The sequence below is a fragment of the Notolabrus celidotus genome, chromosome 14, assembly GCF_009762535.1.
Source record: "Notolabrus celidotus isolate fNotCel1 chromosome 14, fNotCel1.pri, whole genome shotgun sequence".
NCBI classification, from domain to species: Eukaryota; Metazoa; Chordata; class Actinopteri; order Labriformes; family Labridae; genus Notolabrus; species Notolabrus celidotus.
In genome coordinates, this window is record NC_048285.1 from 32,050,144 (window position 1) to 32,070,332 (window position 20,189).

Genomic DNA, 20,189 nt, shown 5'->3' on the forward strand with positions numbered 1-20,189 from the left:
AAAAAGCTGGGACTGAATTTTACTGTATCACTGAATATCTCCAGAAACTGACCTTACATAAACGTGTGTTGTGTTCAGGAGCTGAGAGAGCGTGTTCTGAGGGGGAAGTACCGCGTGCCCTTCTACATGTCCACAGACTGTGAGGGAATCCTACGCCGCTTCCTGGTCCTCAACCCGACCAAACGCTGCTCACTAGAGGTGAGGAGGATGCATCACTACACAGCATGTTTTGACTCCATGTTTTTCTACAGAGCTGCACAATGCAGAGCTAGAATAAGGTCTAGTACTGTCTGTACTCTGATGCTGCATTTTTAAAAACTTGTGTCCTTTCTGTCCCCGTCAGCAAATAATGAAAGATAAGTGGATCAACTCTGGCTATGATAGCGAAGAGTTGAAGCCTCACACGGAGCCGGACGAGGATTTAAATGATACAAGCCGCATCGGTAAGAAACAACAAACTCTTCTTACCTCTGATTTATTTATTCACAGATTATTCTAACCAAAGAGAAATATTCAGCAAAGTTTTCCTACAATACTTCATGGATAACTTGTGTGTCTTTCACGCAAGGTTGAGGGTCATAAAATCTGAATGCATCATGTGTTAGAAGGGATTTAATGAAGCTGCTGGTTGGAGTCGAGGCTGCAGAATCATCAGAGCTTGTACTACTGACTCTTGGCAGGATCTCTGCTCAGCTCCCCGGAGTCCTTTACAGGAATGTCCTTTTGGATGTCATGATTAAAAGCAGAGTTTATTTCTGCTGCAGAGGATAGGGATGTCCAAATCTGCTTTTTTGGCCCCTGATCCTGATCCGATGTTTTTTACTACTCAGTCCCGATCTGGTACTTGGATTCCATGAGATAATACAGTTTCACACAGTTTTTTGTACCCCTCCTTGATGCTGCATGCTTAAACTCTAAAGATGAGTGTGCAGTGAGGCTCATCAGTGACATGGGACACACATCAGAGCTTCAAATGTCTTGTGTGTGCACACGATGCATATGACTGAGGTTGTTCCTGTTGTTCCTGTGGAGAAGGTCATCCTGCATCCTGTTGAGTAAATGTCTCTGATTGAATTTTCTGTGTTTGCAGATGTCATGGTCGGGATGGGCTTCACCAGAGAGGAGGTCAGAGATTCGCTGGTCAGTCAAAAGTATAATGAGGTCACCGCCACATACCTGCTGCTGGCACGCAAAAATGAGGTGAGTGGATCAGGCTGGTGGTTTGTTTCCTGTCTGAATGAACACAATGTGAGCTACATAGAGTCATCTCAAAATAAGGAAGTAAGATGGTGTCAAAGATCTCCAGATTCAGGATGGAGGGATTGTCTCTTTCCTCTTCAGCAGTTCAAAAATGTCATCTTTTACACTTTTTGAAACATGTTAGACCAGAAGATTTAATCAATCTGGGATTGTCTGTGGACCTGATCTCAGCCTGATACGTTTGAGTATCTTTATTGAGGGTCTAACTCTGGATGTTGCTGTGAGGAATCTGAATGGGTACCTGACTCTTCCTCCTTCTTTCCGTCTGTTTCTCTCTCTCAGACGGAGACCAGTGACTCCCGGACAGGCAGCAGTCTAAGCCTAGCTCGAGTCCGACCGGGTACTATGACCAACGGGACCAGCAAACACACCACTTCCTCATCTGGTGCACCTTCCTCCTCCTCCTCTGGCCACAAGACACAGCGCAGCGCCTCCACCTACCACCGCCAGAGACGACACTCCGACTTCTGTAAGGAGAACTCTGAGATCAGAGGCTGACTCATCTTCCTTTGACAGAAGTTTGTCTCATGAGGACATGATTCTGTGTCTTTCAGGTGGCCCTGCAGCTCCAGGGACAACACATCCAAAGCGGAGTCCCAGTGGTACAGGTGAAGCGGCGGGGCTTAAGGAGGAGCGGCTGGCGATCCGTAAGCCAAGCACAAACACTGTGGGCTCCCGTAGCATCCCGACGCCCTCCAGCCCGATGGTCAGCTCCGCTCACAACCCCAACAAAGCCGAGATCCCCGACCGACGCAAGGAGGCCAACTCCACCACGGTAAAGATGGTCCGCCACATTTAATACCTAATCAATACTTCATGTGCAGACTGCAGAATCCACACTGTCACCCTAATCCCATTTCCTCAGATTACAGAGCGCCGTGCCTGCTCTGACACAGATACTAACATGAAGTCTGAAAACATGAAATCCAACACAGATTAGAGTTGAATAGTAAATCACTCGCACACACACTGAGAGGAATAACAAGCTGCAGATTCACCCAGCGGGGAGGAATGTGCAGATTATGGTTGTTCATTTAGATTAGCATGAGGGAGAGAGAGTTGAAGACTGCAGCAGGATTAACCTGAGATTAACTCTTAGATGTTCTGCACAGCTGAACTCATGACAGTCTGAGGTCAGACACTCAAGGCGAGGGGGGGCGGGGACGTCTGCTGGGTTTGAGTTTAACCTCCTTGGAGCACAGGAAGGAGGAGGTTCACTCAAGTGGGACTTTAATAAATCTGTGATAATGTCTGAATTATGTTCCTTTAAGTCATGTGATTGTTTGCTTCCTGATTCTTGTTGCAGAATAATATCCCTGCTAGTGCCATGACCCGAAGGAACACGTACGTGTGTACAGACCGGTCCAACACTGAGAGACACTCACTGCTGCAGAACGGCAAAGAAAACAGGTGAGAGGTCGCAGGAGTGTGTGTCTGTGTGGAGACAAAAAAGTCACACAACAACATGCAGACTATTTCTTACTCTGTTCAGGAATGTTTGACCTCAGAGGAACACCATGGGAGGTACTAAAGGTGTAACAGCCCACTGGTTGTCTCAGCTAGAGCTTTTCTTGTATCTACCTGAAGACCTCAGAGGTTAAAGTTAAGATCATAAGCTGTAAGAAAGAGGTGAAGCCTCTTTGTTTCTTCTCTGAGGTCAATGAGGAAGCACCCAAAGGTGCATGCTCTTTGCAGACCGGTCGGAAAGACGTCACTGGACGGAAAAACAAACAAACTCAGATTCAGTTTTTAGAAAAAGGAGCTATAAATAAACCGTCTGTGTTAGTTTGCTTTTCAGTGTCTTGATAAGATAAAAGGAACTTAGTCTATCCTGCTGTATTGTCTGTAACATGTTCCATCCATAGTGAAGATGAAGAGGCTGCTCTTCGTCGAGACTGGTTCCACTGGTACAGCTTGTCTCTTTCTGCTCAGAGCTCAGAGAGTGTTTGGCCCGGGGTGTTAGTCTCACATACAGTTTGTCTCTTCAAGAGAAGATAAAGGGCTTACACTGTGCATGAGTGGATTCATGTGAGTGTGTGTGTGTGTGTGTTTCATGCACCAATATGGACTGTCTGTTGTTGTGACAGATGGTTGTCTGCTTGTCAGTCTCAGAGTCACCATGAACCATCTCCCCTCTCTCCTCCTCTGTGATCACTCTCTCACTCTCTCACTTCTGTTCCTGTCGACCAGTTTCGTCCCTCTGTCTCTTTTTCACTCTAATGTTTACTCTTAGAAAGGTTCCTCTCTGTCACCTGAGCTCCAATCAGTCTATCAACCAGGCTTTATTTATAGAGCATCTTTCATACAAATCAAATGCACATCACACGGCTTTATAGCTATTTAAAAAATACAAATAAAATGAGTAAACATGGGGCAGAAATGGATTTAGAAGCAGATTTTAATGCACCCAATTGTAATAAAATGTATATAAATAAAAAACAAAGGGAAATATTTCAGAAATAAGTAAATGAAAGATAAAACATAAATAATTAAGACAATAAAGAAGGTAAAGATAAATAAAAGCACTAAGATAGCCTTAAAAATTAGTAATTAGATAATAAAAATCAAATAATTAAATATAAAGTATTAGAATAAATATAAATTATATAAAATAAATATATAAATAAATAAATTAAAGTGAAATTATTTGACTTAAAAGAAAAGAAAAGTAACATTTACCTAAGGGCCACTCTTCTCCAGTGCAGCTCCACTCTGTGATTTCACAGGTGGCTCTGAGGGCTGGAGAAAGGAGGGCGAGAGTGACAGGTAAAGGGAGGGGAAGGGTGGAGGGTGGTGATGAGATGAAAAGAGATAGAGAGAGGGGGAAAGGGGGGAGGTTAGCAGGAGAGCAGCAGGATGTGGCGATGACTGGCATCGTGCCCACCTGACCCTCCAATAGGCTCGGAGGCCTTGTCAATGTGATGCCATGCCAGAGTGGTTGATGGGGGAAACACGTGCACGGACACACACGGGCACATTCAGCTGGGACCTTGTGTGTGTGTGTGCAGCGACATGTGTGTGCAGCGACATGTGTGTGCATCATATTTCGTTTATGGGGAACATTCAGGTCTTTGTTTTAAACACATGTTACAAACACAGACTCTAGTGTAAAATGGAAGATAAGTAACCTCATGTAGAGACATCAGGACAGATATATCTTATTATCTGAAGCTTAACTAGCTTAGAATTAGAGTAAATTATATCTATCCACGTTTGTCAAACATGTCAGTGTACAAATATTTGTATCTTCAGCTGGAAATGTTTGAATCAAGCTCAAGTCTGAGCACAGGTTTAAAAAGTCCATGCATAAATATTCCTTTAGCATCTTCTGTGACCACGCTGTCCTCTCAGGTTTGCACCGATCCAACCTTTCATCTTCATTCTTCTCTGCTCACCCTCTCTCTCTCTCTCTCTCTCTCTCTCTCTCTCTCTCTCTCTCTCTCTCTCTCTCTCTCTCTCTCTCTCTCTCTCCCCCCTCCCATCACTGTCAGCTGCAGCAGGCAGCTAGTTCACATCGACGTTAAACGATTTTGCTGTGCAGCGGCTGTGCTTCAACGTACGTCTAATGGTCCTGCTCCACTTGAGCTCTGTGTGTGGGTGTTATCTAGAGCGTTAAGAAAAGCAGCCTCGGGCCACCAGCCAGCCAGAGAGTCAGGGGTTGAGAGGTGTGTGCATGCATGTGTGTGTGCGTGTAGGTGTGACAAAGAAGGGAGCTGAATGAGAGGTACAGTAAGGGGGAGGGATGAAAATCTGAATGGCCGAGTCGCAGGAGAGAGATTGGAAGTCTGAGGTTGGGAAGAAGAGTCTCTCCCTCTTTTTGATCCTGTCCTTTCCTAATTGAAGCTCATGATAGTTAACTGTGTTCCCATCGTTTTTTTGAACTTAATGAATCATATTGTCCTTGATTTTGATATTTCTGGCATTAAAGCAAACTGAAGTGAAGTAAAATATATGTTAGAGGTATAAATGACCTTAAAAGAGGCCTTTAAATCCATGCAAACCAATGCTAATTGAAGTGATCTCAACAGAAACTGACTACTTTGTTTTTCTCGCCCCTCCAGTTCCATATCCCACCGCCTCCCCCCTGCCTCCCCCTCGACCCACAGCATCGGCGGTGCATCCGGCGTGTCCTCCACGTCCTCCACGCCCTCCTCCCGCCTCTCCAGGGGGACAACAGTGAGGAGCACTTTCCACGGAGGTCAGATAAGGGACCGCCGGCCTCCCTCCCACGCTCCCCCAGCCTCCCCGACTCTGTCCCATGACTCCAGCCCGCTGCCTCACGCAAGGACTCGGGCCACGTCCAACCTGCTTAGCAAACTCACCTCCAAGCTGACCCGCAGGTAAGGGGAGAAGCTGGGAGAAGGACTGTACGACTCCATTGATTGTTTGGCTTTAGAGGTGGTGGGACTATAACAGATTGTGTTTTGTGTAATGATAACTTGCTGACCGTCACATGAAGTGAAGCCTTTTACTGACTGCCTGCACACACCTGTATGTTTCTTGGCTTGTAACTGGACAGAAATAAACCTGGACATGAAGATCACTGAGCTAACTCTGCTGCCTCTCACCGTCTCTTCCTTAACCAGCACTAACCGACCTGCCTTCCTTCTCTAACAACACATCTTTACAGGCTCTAGAAGTCGTCCTCTTCTATCTCAGACCTGGGTCTAAGAGCGTTTCAAAAATGTAGATGCTAATCCTTCATCTGTCGTTGGCTGTCCCTTTGCACTGGAAGCTCATCGTCACATTTAACATCTTTAAAATCTTGAGCATGAGGCTGCAACAATTATCCAATCAGATGACTCTATATCTCCGTTAGATATTTCCCCTTAATGAAACTCTGCAAACAAGACCGACAGAAACTCCACTGAATCTGAAGAGAACTGGATTCATGGAGGATTTTTCCAACATTACAGACATTTAAATTCACATGTTTGAGTTTTTAGGCATTTAATTTAAGCCAGTAAAGGAACCATGTGAGCCTCTAACCCAGGCACATTTCTTACATTAAAAAAAATTGTTCCAAAATGACACATTTAGTCTCTCAGTTTATGATTAATCATCTGAGAGAGGGACTTTGGCTTCTTCTTTCACTGCATCAGAGTTAAGCATCTCATTTACAATAGCTTTTGCAGGAAGTAGGCTGTTAATGTCTCTGCCACAGTGTGTGGCTTATTTGATTTGGCTACAAATTCAGCTGCTAAGTAGCTAGCTTTGAGAGCTTAGAATTTATCCAGGGCCTTGTTTGGAGTTTTAATTTATTGAATATTTATCCATCACTGTTGTACGCCTACTTCTTGTCACATACACCTCTCGTGTGCATCATTAATTCTACTGTCTTAAATTAAAAAGGTAATTATTGGGCTTTATTACCACCCAGTGGGCGGGTAGAGCCGGTCAGTACATGGACAAGTATTAAATTACTCACACAGACGCACTACATGCCAAATTATTTGCAGTAGCCTAAATGAATATATGTTTTCTTACTAAGTTAAATTGGATAATGTCCCACGGCACACCTGACGATCCGTCACAGCACAGTGGTTGAAAATCCCTGCTCTAACCTACCTGACCCAGGTCTGACGCTCAGCTGGACATGCAGTTAATCTTTCTCTGTGATTTTCTCTCAGCTGCTCATTGTTGCTTTATTTGTTTGTTTGATTTCTAAAAACGTTTGCTTCCCCTGCCGGTCACCTGCCTTTCTTCTCTCCTCCTTCTTCTTCCAGAACTCCAGAACATAAAGTTTGATTTGTTCTACCTGTGCCTCTCTGCCGTCATCTCCACATTGTCTCCCCCTCCTCCTCCTCCTCACTTGCTTTCTCTTCTGTTCAATGTCTCTCTGACTCTCTGCTCTTAACGCTCCTTTATTTTCCATTCCTCTCATCCTCTCTTCATCTCCTTTTCTTCTTCTTCCTCTCTCTTCCTAGGGTCACTCTTGACCCTTCTAAACGTCAGAGCTCAAACAAGTCCATGTCGGGCTGCACCCTCCCACAGGGGACAAAAACAGTTAGTAAGTCTTCCTTTCCCATGTTTTCTGGCTGCTTCTGTCTGTCTGTCCGTCCGCCTGTCCGCTGCTTGCCAGTGCCCTGTCCTCCCCTCTACTTGTCATGCTGTCTGCCGCAGGATGGAGTTTGGTTATACAAACATTTTGTCTGAAGCAAAGCTGGTCTGCAGGCAGGAATTCAGTCAGTGTGAGGTTGAATTCCAACGCAGGGATCCCTTTATGAAAACTCTGAGAGCTGTTTTTATCAGACATAAGAAAGACGTTCACGGTTCACATGACACGTGTTTATCTGGAGCTGCTGTCTCTTCAAATGTTGAGATGAGGGTGATTTTAACAGAAGTGAGGGGTTTAAACTAAATCAGTTTATCACAGGAAGTATCTCCCGGCTCTGTAGTTTGTCTAAAGATGACGTTCCTGCTAATGTCTCATCCATTTCATTAAAATAAATACTTGAAAAGTGAAGCAGGGTAAATTCAGTGTCCTCAAACAGACCTTACAAGTCTTAAATTTGATTTACAAAAACGTCAGGTTCTCAAAAAAAGGGGTTAAGGATGAAAATAAGCCTCTAGCTGCAATCTGGCACATTCACATGCCTTTCATTCATCAGTATGCATCATCCCTTATTCTAAATATATAACATAAAATACAAAAAGTTAGTTTCTTTCAGCTGAAGCAAGTTGTTTACTTCCTCATGATGCGTCAGCACAATCAGACATTTAGGAAACTCCTCATCTCAAAGTGGAAAAGTCTGTATTTTTAAGTGAAACTATCATTTAAGATTTCAACATCTTCAATTCACTATCAGTTCCTTTAATTTATATTCAATTTAATTTCATTAAATTTTTTATTTTATATTTAATTCAATTTAATTGTATATTTAATTTCTAACCATCTCTTGGGAGATACTTTAAAGAGTTATACTATAATGAATTCTTCCTTCTCATGAATTTCCTTCAAACTTTCTTAAATAGTATTATTTGATTTGATGTTTTTATTTTGAACATATTAAAATAAAATACAAAAGAATGACATTAAATAAATAAATTAAATGTAATCAAATAATAAAGGATGTTAGGATGTTTGTATTAAAAACATAAATAAATAAAGGATGCATTAGATTAAATGATTTGACTTATCTTAAACTCTTATTCTTTTATATATCTTATCTATTTTCATCAGCTACTGTGATTCGGATGATCTCATCCTGCCTTGTTTTCCTCTCTCGGCACAAATTGAAGTCTGTTTATAATCCTGAATTAAAGAGACAGATCTTGAAATCTAAACTCAGTTAAACCCAGATTACACTCTGATCATAATCCAGACATCTTCAGTTCCTGGAGCACTTCTCCCCTTGGAGCAGCTCTGTCTCTAAACAATCTGTTTTTATGGTTAAACTCTGATCAGCTGCTTCCTGCCTGCCTGAGTGTCTATCTGTCTGTCTGTGACTGCTTGTGTCTCTGCTGGCTGGACTCTGCTCTGTAGCGCCCACTAGAGGCCATTGGTGGTACTACAGTTACCTTCTTCCAAAAAACAACAGCGTTGGTTTTCTGGAGCAACAAAGGGTGGATTGAGTTTGATGTTAGACTTTGAGATGTTGGTTTTAATATTTGCCTCTATGACTAAAACATAGATTTAAGTGAAGCTTATGTAAGCACAAATCCAGTCACACTCAAAAAGTCCCCGTGAAGATGTGTGTGTGTGAGTGTGTGTGTGCATCCTCACTGTACTCTGAGTCATGTAATCAACACCATATGTTTGCCCATGCTGTTAACAAATCAGCCGTCCTGCAGCAGGGCTGTGGGCTCCGTTTAAACAGGCGACAGACAGGAAGTGGGAGGGCTGTTTGGGTGTTTGTTAAACACAGATATGAAGGTTACAGATTCAGAAAAGTTGCGGTGCATCTCTGGGTTTAGGTAAATATTTTCATTTATATTCCTGCGTCTGTTCCTCCGACATGGCCGAGCATTTATACATTTAGAGATATCAAGTTTAATCAACCTGTCAGGCCTCTTACGTTCAGAGCAGAGGTGGCTTTGCAGTGACAGATGTCTGCAGCCTCACAACAAGCAACCTGTGGTCAAAGAGGAGTGAGGAGTTAAGGGCAGTGACTTTCTCTTTGTCTGGTCACAACAGTAGAAAACTCAGAACTGGAGTCTGAGTGGTCAAATATAATAATACTTTATGATAACATGCCTTCTTTCAGGGGTGTGTTGTATTTACGAAGACTGTAACTACCTTATCCTTCAGTCCATCAGTCTGTCTCAGTAAGGGGAACAGGGTCCAACAACTTAGGGGTAGAAGTCAAACCAGGAAACCAGAATGACTCAGATCTGAGGAGCTGTAACTGCACATTATTCTCTCAAAGCAGGAGTCTGATGGTTATGAGTGAGTCAGGTGAGCTCTGACTTTAAGTTTGCATTCCTAACAACACAAAGAAATCACCAGAAACAAAGTTATACACTCTAAAACGACCTTTCCTTCAAAACTCTGATTTTAATGAAGCTCCCTGTCTCCTCAGTTATGAGCGGTTCAGTCTCTGCTGAACCTGTGACATTAAAAAGTGCCCAGCATGTGTGTGAACTGTGAAGCCTCCCCAGGAGCAGCTGCTTGTAAGAAGCCCGCACCAGTCATCCTGACTGACCGAGCGAGCGTCACTGTCGTTTTAAATCAGGATTAGTTATGTAACCAGGATTTATCCTTCTCTTCTCAGCTACTCCCTCAAGATACGAGCAGATTGTCCTGTTACACTGCTGCGAGCTGTCTGTCTGTCTCCCTCTGACACTCTGCTTTCTCGCCGTCGACCCTTCCTGTCAGACTTTATACACATTACACAATCAGTTACTGAAACACACAGAGTGACTTCATTGATGCTTTGTCTTGTGGGTCATTTATTGCTCTGCACAAAAAAGCACCTTGCCTCTGTTACCCAGACAGGAAGGGCGAGGTCATAATCTAAAAGAAACCTTCTATTCTTCTGAAACAAAACAGTCACATAATTACTGCTGTGCTGCCGAGCGTGGACACGGTCTGACGCAAGATTTCAAAGAACATGTCGCAGACAAAGAGACAGTGGCATCATGTCCAGTGACTTATTCTTTCAGCTGCATTATGAAGAGACAAACGCAGGGCACACAGTCACTGGAGGTAGATTCAGTGTCTTTGATCAAACAGGAGTCACCCTCCACATACCTGCGTGGTAACTGTTTAAATAACACTCACTGGTAAACACTGAAGTGTATCTGAGGATTAGCAGAGGACCTTTTCGTACAGGGAGGAGGCACTACTTTTGGGTGCAGCGAGAAAACGCTGAGACATGCCAGCGACTGCACATTAAGATGCTTACAGCTCAGGGTCACATTAGAAAAGGATGAGATGATCTCACAGAACTACTTACATGACCCTGACCTTTCAACAAACACAGCTTGAGCGGTGGTGGCGCTTAATGCGTTAAAATTGCGTGACAGCAGCAGAAAAACAATGCCTGAGTGGATGCACGTGGGAGAAGAAAGCCTCTGATACAGGTGCTCGTGTTGGGAAGAGTCAAACTTTAATTTGTAGTTTAAAAAGAACTGAAGTGGGGTGCTGGTGGCCTAGCGGTCTAAGCGCCCCACTTACAGAGGCTACAGTCCTCGACACAGGGGTCGCTGGTTCGATTTTTGGCTGGTCGACCATTTCCTGCATTTCTTCCCCCGCTCTCTACTCCCCATATTTCCTGTCTCTCTTCAGCTGTCCTATAAAATAAAGGCAAAAAGGCCAAAAAATATAACTTACATTTTTTTTAAAAAGTACTTAATTCACTCTTTTAGACCACCACAGAGGAACAGAGCAGAAAGTCAGGATGGAGAGATGACGGTTTATACATTATATAGCAACGGTAGCCCCTGGTGGCCATGAAGGGGAAGTGCAACAAGCTGCAGGAAGCTTAATAGGAAAATTCCATATTGATCCTGTGTGTGCGTGTGTGTGAGAGTGTGAGGCCCTTTATTATAGAGTGTTATCAATCAGTAATCTACCCTGAGTCATAACGCATCAGAAAAGTTTTTAATATCCTCATATGAAAGAAAGGTGTCCCTGTTTTAAGATAAGATATTACTTTATTGATCCACGGGGGGAAATTCAGTTGTTGCAGCAACCCAGACATAAGTACAATCAAGAAGTAGAAATAAAATAGATAAATAAAGATGCAATGAGTTCAATGAGCCACACAAAAGATCACTTTACAGTGACAGCTGTCTGCAGCCTCACTATAAGCAACCTGTGGTCAAAGAGGAGCGAGGGCAGTGACTTTATCTTTGTCTGGTCACATCAGGAATTAAATGTTGTTTTAAGAACAGTAGAAAACTCAAAACTTAAGTCTGAGGAGTCAAATATAATAATACTTTATGATAACATGCCTTCTTTCTGTTGTGCATTGCATTTATGAAGGCTGTAACTCACTTTATCAAATGTATCAAAGGGAACAGAGTCCAAGGAAACTTCTGGTTTTCAAAAGCAACAAATATTCAGTTTTAATTTGTAGAAGTCAAACCAGGAAACCAGAATAACTCACACTTGAGGAGCTGTAACTGCACATTATTCTCTCAAAGCAGGAGTATGATGGTTATGAGTGAGTCAGGTGAGCTCTGACTTTAAGTTTGCATTACTAACAACACAATAAGGATATTCTTTTGCTTCCTAAAATCACCAAACCTCAGTAATTAAATGAGCCGCACAAAGATTACAAAAATTAATGCATGACAAAAGTCTGAATAGATCTCAGTAGAGATCATTTATGGCAGATCCAGGGTCAGTTTGAGTTCTCAAATCATCTCTGTATCATTCAACCCTTAAATCAAGAAAATTAAAAACACTATCACTCAGAAATGTCATTGTACATCGAGGTATTTTGAAAGTATTGATGTGCACAGAGATGAATTCTCATCATTTACCTGAGAGTTTCAGAAAGGGAAACACTTTAATGTGAAGTTAATAAAAGCAGCAGATAAAAACAAACACAGAGAAGCTGGATGAGACTTGTTTTCCAGTTTCATTAGCACTAGATGTTATTTCTTCAGACTGTGTTTCCTGTCTGTTCAGAGCCAGACTCACTGCTCAGTTCTCCCCCCTCTATATATATATATCCGTATCTCCTCCCCTCTCATTTAGCTGTTCCTCATCCATCCAGTGTTTCAATGTTTCAGTGTTTCAGTGTAGTGAGTGCACATTGTGGTGATCCATCTGTGACTTTTAGGACCAGTCATCGTGTCCGTGTTGTGATCACTGGATTGGTTTGATGTTGATTGACTCACACAGCCGTGCTTATATCTGTTGCATTAAAACAGGAAGTGGAGGGGAGGGCGGGGGGGAGTTAGGAAAGGGGAGAGGGGGGTTATATGGGAGCACAACGGAACGAATGATTCCTAACAGATACGTTTGTCTTCTTCTTGAGGGTCACAGACGAACCTGAGAGAATCAGCAGATCTCCGGTCACAAGGTGAGTGAAGGATTACATTTTACAGACATCCAGCTTCAGATTCCTCCTCAGTTAGATAATTAATAAACTACATTTAAATATTATGTTAATGCTGATGTTAAAACATGGTTAGAAATTGCTTTCTTGTATGTATTTGTTGTTGATTAAACAAACTGTAAACAACAAATCATCTGGTGAGCTGTAGAGGATCTGGTAGGTGGGTTTTATTACGTCTCCTTCAGGCTATCTTTAAACACACGGTTTGACATCTTACTGATTTCAAAATCAGCTTTTACAAACAGAGCAGGTCTAGACCACTCTATGTCAAATTATGAACAGAGACCCAACACCAAGACAGGATCAGACTCAGTCTGACCCCACCTTGATCCATCATGAGCATTGCACCTCACAGTATTTAGCAAGTTACAGCGGAGAGGACAAACTTCCTTTAACAGGCAGAAACCTCCAGCAGACAGGCCAGATTTAAGTTTGAGCTTTCCCTCCAAAGAAGGAAAGTTTTCTTTGGATTGTGAGGAAGTTATAATTTATTCTTTTAACCTCCTAGGAAAAATCTATACACAGATTTGTAGTTATGCTGAGCACAGCTGTGGATCAGTTCGTTAACATCAGGAGACTTTGAGACAAATTTTTGCACACTCACATTTCGCACATCACATGAGAACAGACTTACTTTTCCAGCAGAGATCCTGAATCTGACCACTCACACTTGATCTCTCAAATACTCTTTCTTCCTCTGTGATAATATTCTTAATTTATTATTCTCCTTCATACGGAAAGAGGATCTGAAAGCGCTCATAGCTACCTTCAAACAGACAAAGAAACAGCCTATTGACTCACTAAACTTTGTCTTTAAAGAGTTCATTTGATTTTACTTCATATTTTTAGGCAAGGCAAGTCTTTTTTATAAAGCACCATTCATGCAAGAGCAATTTAAGGTGCTTTGCAGAGTTACAAACAAAACAAAAACCAGAACAGTAACAATCAACAAAAACATACAGCAAACACTTCAAACATCAACATTTTATCCAACAAATGTTTTAAATGATTGGTTCTTCGCCTCATATCACATGTCCTCTTGGATCTCTTGTTGAGAATGACTTTTTGATCCACTCAACATGTTTAATAACTCGTCAGCTGACATTCATCCCAGTTGGTTGGTCCTTCTTTTTATCGGATATAATCACATTTTTTCATGCAAACCAGAAAAACCACTTGTGACCACACTGACAAATATTTGATTTGATAGAAGCGTGTGAAGGCAAAGTTGGAAATATTGAACTTCAATTATTTCAGATAATTGAAGATGTCATGTTGTTGCTGTTTTATGTCAAAGACGGATGTTAATCTTTTTAAACAGAGTCAGAAAAATAAAGAATCAAGCTTCACAGTGACTTCTTATAATAAACATTTAGACTTTAAAAACCCTGAAAAGAACTGAGATCAACAAAGATCAGCTCATGTTTTGACTCTCTGGAGTTAAACCACTAAAAGACACACACACCATCCAGAGCTTGTGAGTCTCCTGGCGTCTGTGTTATTCTGGTATGTTCCTCCTGTGCTCACTCTTACTAAAGGTTGTGTGTACCTTCTCTCAGCCTCGTCTGCTTCGGCCCATTCTCATACTCAGTCTCAGAGTCATTTTCCATCTCAGGGTAAAAGCAGCAGGTAAACCTCACGTTAGTGGAGAGAGCGTGATGTGGTTCTAGATGCCTCCTTGTGGTAGAAAACCTCCCTTACCTTTTCATTTACAGAGAGAAACAGATTTGATTATCAGGATCATCTTAGACCCTGAAAGTCTTCACCTTCCATCAGTGTTATTATGTGATAGATAGACATCAGCAGAGCAGAATGAAGAGTTCAGGACTGTGACATCCTGTAGTGTTTCTGTATATTTCATCATCCCGTCACATGAACAGTAACTCCAGGTGGGTTAGATTTGTTGTGTATCCACTGTAGAGTAGAAACATGTTGTTAGACTAGAGAGAGGAACATGATGAAGACCTCTGAAGCTGTGATATCAAACTCAAACATGTATGATACTAATTTTGTTTCTTCTCCCTCCCCTTCCCCCAACCCTTCATGCACTCACACTCACCTCACACACACACACACACCTTCCATCTCAACTCAAACACCAATATTCATTCCCACTTACTCTTCATCCATGTGTGATGTTGTTCCTCTCCTCCTCTTCTGTGTTGTCTTTCTAAACCTGAACCATCTTCCCTTCTTCACTTTCCTCATCCCATTTTTAAATGACTACATGTCCTCACCCGCCTCATCTCTGCATGATCCTCGCCCCTCCCTTTTTCAGTCGCCATCTATCTGGGCATCAGAAAGCGGCCGAGCCCCGGACCCCCCGATGCGGCTGGGATGTGAGGGTGCGGAGCCCCCGCGACCCGGCCGAGGTGGTGCTGGCGCTGCGCGAGGCGGCTCAGGGCTGCGGGTGTCAGGTCCACCTGGCCGGGCCTTTCCTTCTGTCTTGCACCCACGGAGCAGCCGGCGCTCGTGTAGCCTTTGAGGCCGAGGTCTGCCAGCTGCCCAGCGGGCTGGGCCAAAGCAGTGGTGTGAGGTTTAAGCGCCTGTGGGGGGCACCGTTAGCCTTTAGAGACATTGCCACCAAAGTGTCCAAGGAGCTGGAGCTCTGAGGGCGACAGGAGGCGGGGCAGATTGACGACAGGCAGGACAAGATGATGAATGAGGAGGGCTGAGGAGGAGGAGGAGGAGGAACAGAGAAGCAGAATCCAGACTCCTTCTCTTCCTCCCTGGGCTCCACCTCATCTGATGTGGCTAGCGATGCCTCGCCTCCGCCAAAGGACCCTCTTCTTCAGATGCCACCAATCATAGCCAGACAGACGGATGCACAGACTCGGATAGACCCGCACCTGCAGACATAAGACCACCCTCAAACCCGGAGCAGTCAGTGACCTACATCCCTTGCTTAGACCCTTCGTACGGTGTGAGCCCACAGTCGATGTTCTTTTGTTTCTTTTTCATGTGTGATGATAAGGATGGTGTCGAGTGATGGAGACTGATGATGTTGTTGTTGTTGTTGACATTGTAATTCCTCTTTGATCTTATTTGTCATCATTCCTTTTTAAAGAGCTGCTATTTAAAGAAACTTTACATTTTTTGTGTTTTAAGTTTATTTTCTTTCTTTAAATGCTTTTTAAAGATGGGGGGGCGAAAAGTTTGACCTCTGTCGTCACCATGCTTGGAAGCAGGTGTTGCATATTTGAAAAGTCAGGGCGCAGTGTGACCCCCCCGACCCCCCCCCAGCCTCCAGAGGGAGACATGCAGAAATGCAGAAGCTTGTGACGGACTGAAAAGAGCATCATGGCCTCTCTGCCCATCATCCTCTGATAACACCAATGCTTCAGCTCAGTTAGAGATCTCTGTTTGTTCCATTTCTAGGGAAATGTTGCTTCTGACTGTCTGTACTGAATAATCCACTGTTGACTGACACCTTGCAGGTAAGCTGCTATCAGACAAGTGAAGCTGCCTGGTAATACGACACCCGGCTGATTTACTTCATTGAATGTTCAGCCCCTCTAAAATCATTAACAAGACAAATGTTGAAACTTTTAATTACTCTACTTTGACTGACTGAATTTGACTGAGTGTTTTTTACACAGCAGGATGTCGTCTGTATTAATTGAAACTCAGAGTTCAACAAGCAAAGAGGAGCTGTGTTACATTTAATAACCTGAATGCCTCCACCAAGCATGTTCTTTTAAATTCAGATTTGTCAGCTAATCAGGATGCATTCTTCTGAGACTAACATGCACTAATTAAATTGGGTAGTTCATGTTTTAAAGAGGTGGTTTGGGGCATGTGTCAGTGGTAAATGTTGCACCTACAGAAGATGCTGGCGAGGAAGGAGAATGTGTCACAGAAAATTAAGTGGTTTAAAATGTCTTCTTCTGCAGGGGGGAAAGGTTGAGCTTATGTGCAGACGGTTTCTTAATAAAGGGGCGGAGCTTACAGCATCTTCTGTGTGCACATAAATGACAAGTGCCTCATTAAACTGCTCTTTAAAAAACAGAACTATCCCTTTAACTATTTGTACAACTTTAAAGAGTTGATTTGATTTTAAAACATATTTTTATCCAACAAATTTTAAAGAATGATTTGTTCTTCGCCACATATCACATCCTTAATCTGGGATCTCTCATTAAGAATGATTTTTAAATTGATTCAAAATGTTTAATAACTTTAAATAATCTGATCTAACCTGAAGACAAGAAGCCATAATGTCTCTCCCGCTGAATCCTCTCACAGCCACAGATTTCTCCTCTCGCTCTGAATCCTGTAAAAGCATCGTGCTTTCATTCTCATCTCAGACTCCATAATCTTCACCCACACGACTCCAGTAGCCCTGATTTGTTGTGAAGTCAGTGAGGAGCAGGTTTTACTGACACACAGAAGTCACTCTGGTAGCACTTTGGTATCACAGTATCCGCCATCACTCTCCTCAAATATAGTGCAATACAGCCACAAAGCCAAGACTTGAAGCAGCATTGATTCAGACGTGACGGCTCTTTGTTGAATTTATTTTGAATGATGTTTTTGTTAAATTTATTATTGAGCACTTTCTGCTTTCACCAGGACGGCCTCGTACCGTCCCGGCACATTAATTAGATTTTTCTTTTTGTACATTTTTAAAAATCACATGATCACAAAGCCAACTCAATGAAACGCTGATAAATGCCTTTACTCACATCACCTACCTACAACGGCTTCTCAAAATCATCCACTTTGCACATTACTCCTACTTGAAGTTCCATACGTCTGAAATTCAACAACACAACCTGTCTCCTCTGTGTTTCCTCGGGTTCAGTATTACGTTGAGTTTTGTTGTTTTCAGGCTCTGTAACTTCTCATTCATTGAAAATGTAAACGTTCCCCTGGCTGGATCGTCCGGCTGCAGCACTGCTGAGACATGTAGGACTGTTGACTCACAGATTTCAATGTTACTGTAAAGAGTTCAATGACTGTTAACCAATCATACTCCTGCCTCGTCACGCCACTGTATCATTTCAACGCATGTGATGTCTGAAGTGGTTGAAGATGAGTGTGACTGAGAGAATAGTCCACCGACAGCTGCATCCTTCATGTGATGTGACTCCAGATTCAAAAGGTTGTTTCCCTGTAACTCTCTAAAGCCAAGCAAAGATAACATGAACTTCTGCAGCATTCAACTAAACACTGTTAAAGGATCAGATGGTACCGCAGATTCGTAAGGAATTCACTGGTTGAACAGGAGCGGGTATGGAGCCACTGTCTGAAAATGTGAAGCTGTGATTTAGGGCTAGTCCTCTCAAACTTCTTTCTGTGTACAACTGGGCCTCACTCTCTGAACCTGCTCTGTAGATACAGTTAGAGCCACGCTTTAAGGCTACAGTTCTGTTGTAAAGTGTGTTTGAAGACGTTGCTGTCATCAACAAAGTTAACTCATGGGCTGAAAATTACTTAAATGATCGACCTGCAATCCTGCATGTCTCCTAGGAAATAATGTGTGACACAAAAATAAAGACTTCAACCTCTTTCATATTTCATGTCCTTTTCTTTCTCTGAGTGTTTGCAGCAGGGATAGACCGATTATCAGCCGGGCCGATATTCAGCATTTTGACGCATATCAGCATTGACCTTTTTTAAGAATCCGACGGCCAATAGGAGCAGTGGTGGTTCTGGTGAGGGGCAAGCAGGGCCAGTGCCCCTGTAAAACTAAAGGCTGATTTATACTTCTGCGTCGCCCCTACCATAGACTGTAAAAAATATGGACGTAGGATCCATGACGTCACCCATCTGTTTCTGAAGAGCTGTTTTGAAACCAATCGGCTGCGGCAGCCATATTGCTTCTGTCGAACCAGTGTGACGTAAAGAGGCGGGCTTTGAGCCTCCTAGCCAACAGCTGCAGTGTTCCTGCAGGCAGCTGTGCCTCTCATTGGAAGACTAGTAATCTCAATATCTTCTAAATTACCGAATTAGAAAAAAATTCACCCCCCTCACAGTGAGAGGACATCGAGAAATTAGCTATTCAGACTACACTCATCTTTTGTACCAGGCTGTAAACATGTTTATTAATGCTGCAAAGATCGTCTTTTCCCCATTCATGTGTATGTGACTTCCGGTACTTCCGGAGCAAGCCTCAAGTGGATCCTCGATGAACTGCAGCTTCTAACACTTCCGCATTGACTCATATTTTTAGACCGGAGGTTAGCGCTTGGCCCCTACGCAGCAGGGGCTGACGCGGACATGAGCCCCACATACTTGTGCGTCGATGTGTCCGTGTCGCGCAGCAATTCTCCTCCGATACGCCTGAGGGCAGTGCGGTCTCTCTGATAGCCGGTCGCCTGCTTCCGGTCCCGCTACGATCTCTGTTTACTTTTCCTCATCGATTCAGAGCGTGTTCTGTTAATCTACAGCTGATACATGTTGCTGTTTATCATACAGACATGATTACATGAAGAATAGAGAGGAGGAGATGAAATACACGGCCGATGTGTGGCCAATGTGTGGCCGATGTGTGGCCGATGTCTGGCCGATGTCTGGCCGATGTCTGGCCGATGTCTGGCCGATGTCTGGCCGATGTCTGGCCGATGTCCGGGATCCCGGAAGTGCTGTGAATGCGGGAAAGACAAAGCCGTCGAGCGGACCAATCTCAGAGCTTGCGGTCCGCGTCGGCTCTACGCGTAGTTACATTTTGGAGGAGGTGCACGTCAGCTACGTGCGTAGGCCTCTGCGTAGGTACGGGAGCTACGCGGACCTACGGCGTAGGCTACGCTGTCGATTCGACGCAGAAGTATAAATCAGCCTTAAACCTGGACCCCCCTGTGCCCCCCTCCACACCAAACAAATATTATACAATAAAAAAAGCTTCGGTATCACGCCGATGTTACAGGCAGAACACATGCGTGTGGTACTTGGTTCCAGTCCCTTAGAGCGCTAAGGGACTCATGTTGAGTGTAAACATCCAAACAGCTGCTGTCAGTCTGCATGTTGATATAGTGCACAGTAGTATATATGTCTAGTATTTAGGGATGCACTGATGTTTGGCAGTTTGTTCTCAGCTGGTCCTCGCCCTTCTCAGTCTCTTTTGTCAGGGCTGAATGTGTCCCTCTGACAACACCCTTGGCCCCAGCCTGGCCCCCCCCAGTAAAATAATGGGGCGCCGTTTGTAAAGTTGTGCACACCGAAAATAACAGCAACATTTCTCCACATTCAGCTCCAAAACGTCATAAAAATGTAGAGTGAATTTTTAAAAGTCACTTCTTTTTATCACATTAAGAGGAATATTTGTGATCTTCTTCACATTTAATTTTGTTGTGAAAAATATATTAAGTTAAAATAATTGTTAAATCCAAATGCTAAATATAAATATAAATGTTAAATGTAAATCTAAATATTAAATCTAAATTTAAATGTTAAATGTTAAAAGCCTCCAACCTT

At 43.1% G+C, this 20,189-nt stretch overlaps 1 protein-coding gene across 3 annotated transcripts in view; it reads left to right on the plus strand.

Annotated features, from left to right (window-relative positions):
- mark4 (microtubule affinity regulating kinase 4) overlaps positions 1 to 18,290 on the plus strand; it is a 62,005-nt gene extending 43,715 nt beyond the window's left edge. Inside the window, exons 9-17 of one of the 3 annotated variants that reach the window (XM_034701748.1) lie at positions 79 to 198; positions 344 to 443; positions 1,091 to 1,200; positions 1,543 to 1,729; positions 1,815 to 2,044; positions 2,567 to 2,670; positions 5,322 to 5,600; positions 12,693 to 12,737; positions 15,052 to 18,290. In XM_034701748.1, the coding sequence (XP_034557639.1) occupies positions 79 to 198; positions 344 to 443; positions 1,091 to 1,200; positions 1,543 to 1,729; positions 1,815 to 2,044; positions 2,567 to 2,670; positions 5,322 to 5,600; positions 12,693 to 12,737; positions 15,052 to 15,385 (1,509 nt within the window). In that variant the 3' untranslated portion in view covers positions 15,386 to 18,290. The remainder of the gene's footprint in view (positions 1 to 78; positions 199 to 343; positions 444 to 1,090; positions 1,201 to 1,542; positions 1,730 to 1,814; positions 2,045 to 2,566; positions 2,671 to 5,321; positions 5,601 to 12,692; positions 12,738 to 15,051) is intronic. The other 2 variants (XM_034701749.1, XM_034701750.1) reach the window with 2 other exon arrangements.
- The last annotated feature ends 1,899 nt before the right edge of the window (positions 18,291 to 20,189 follow it).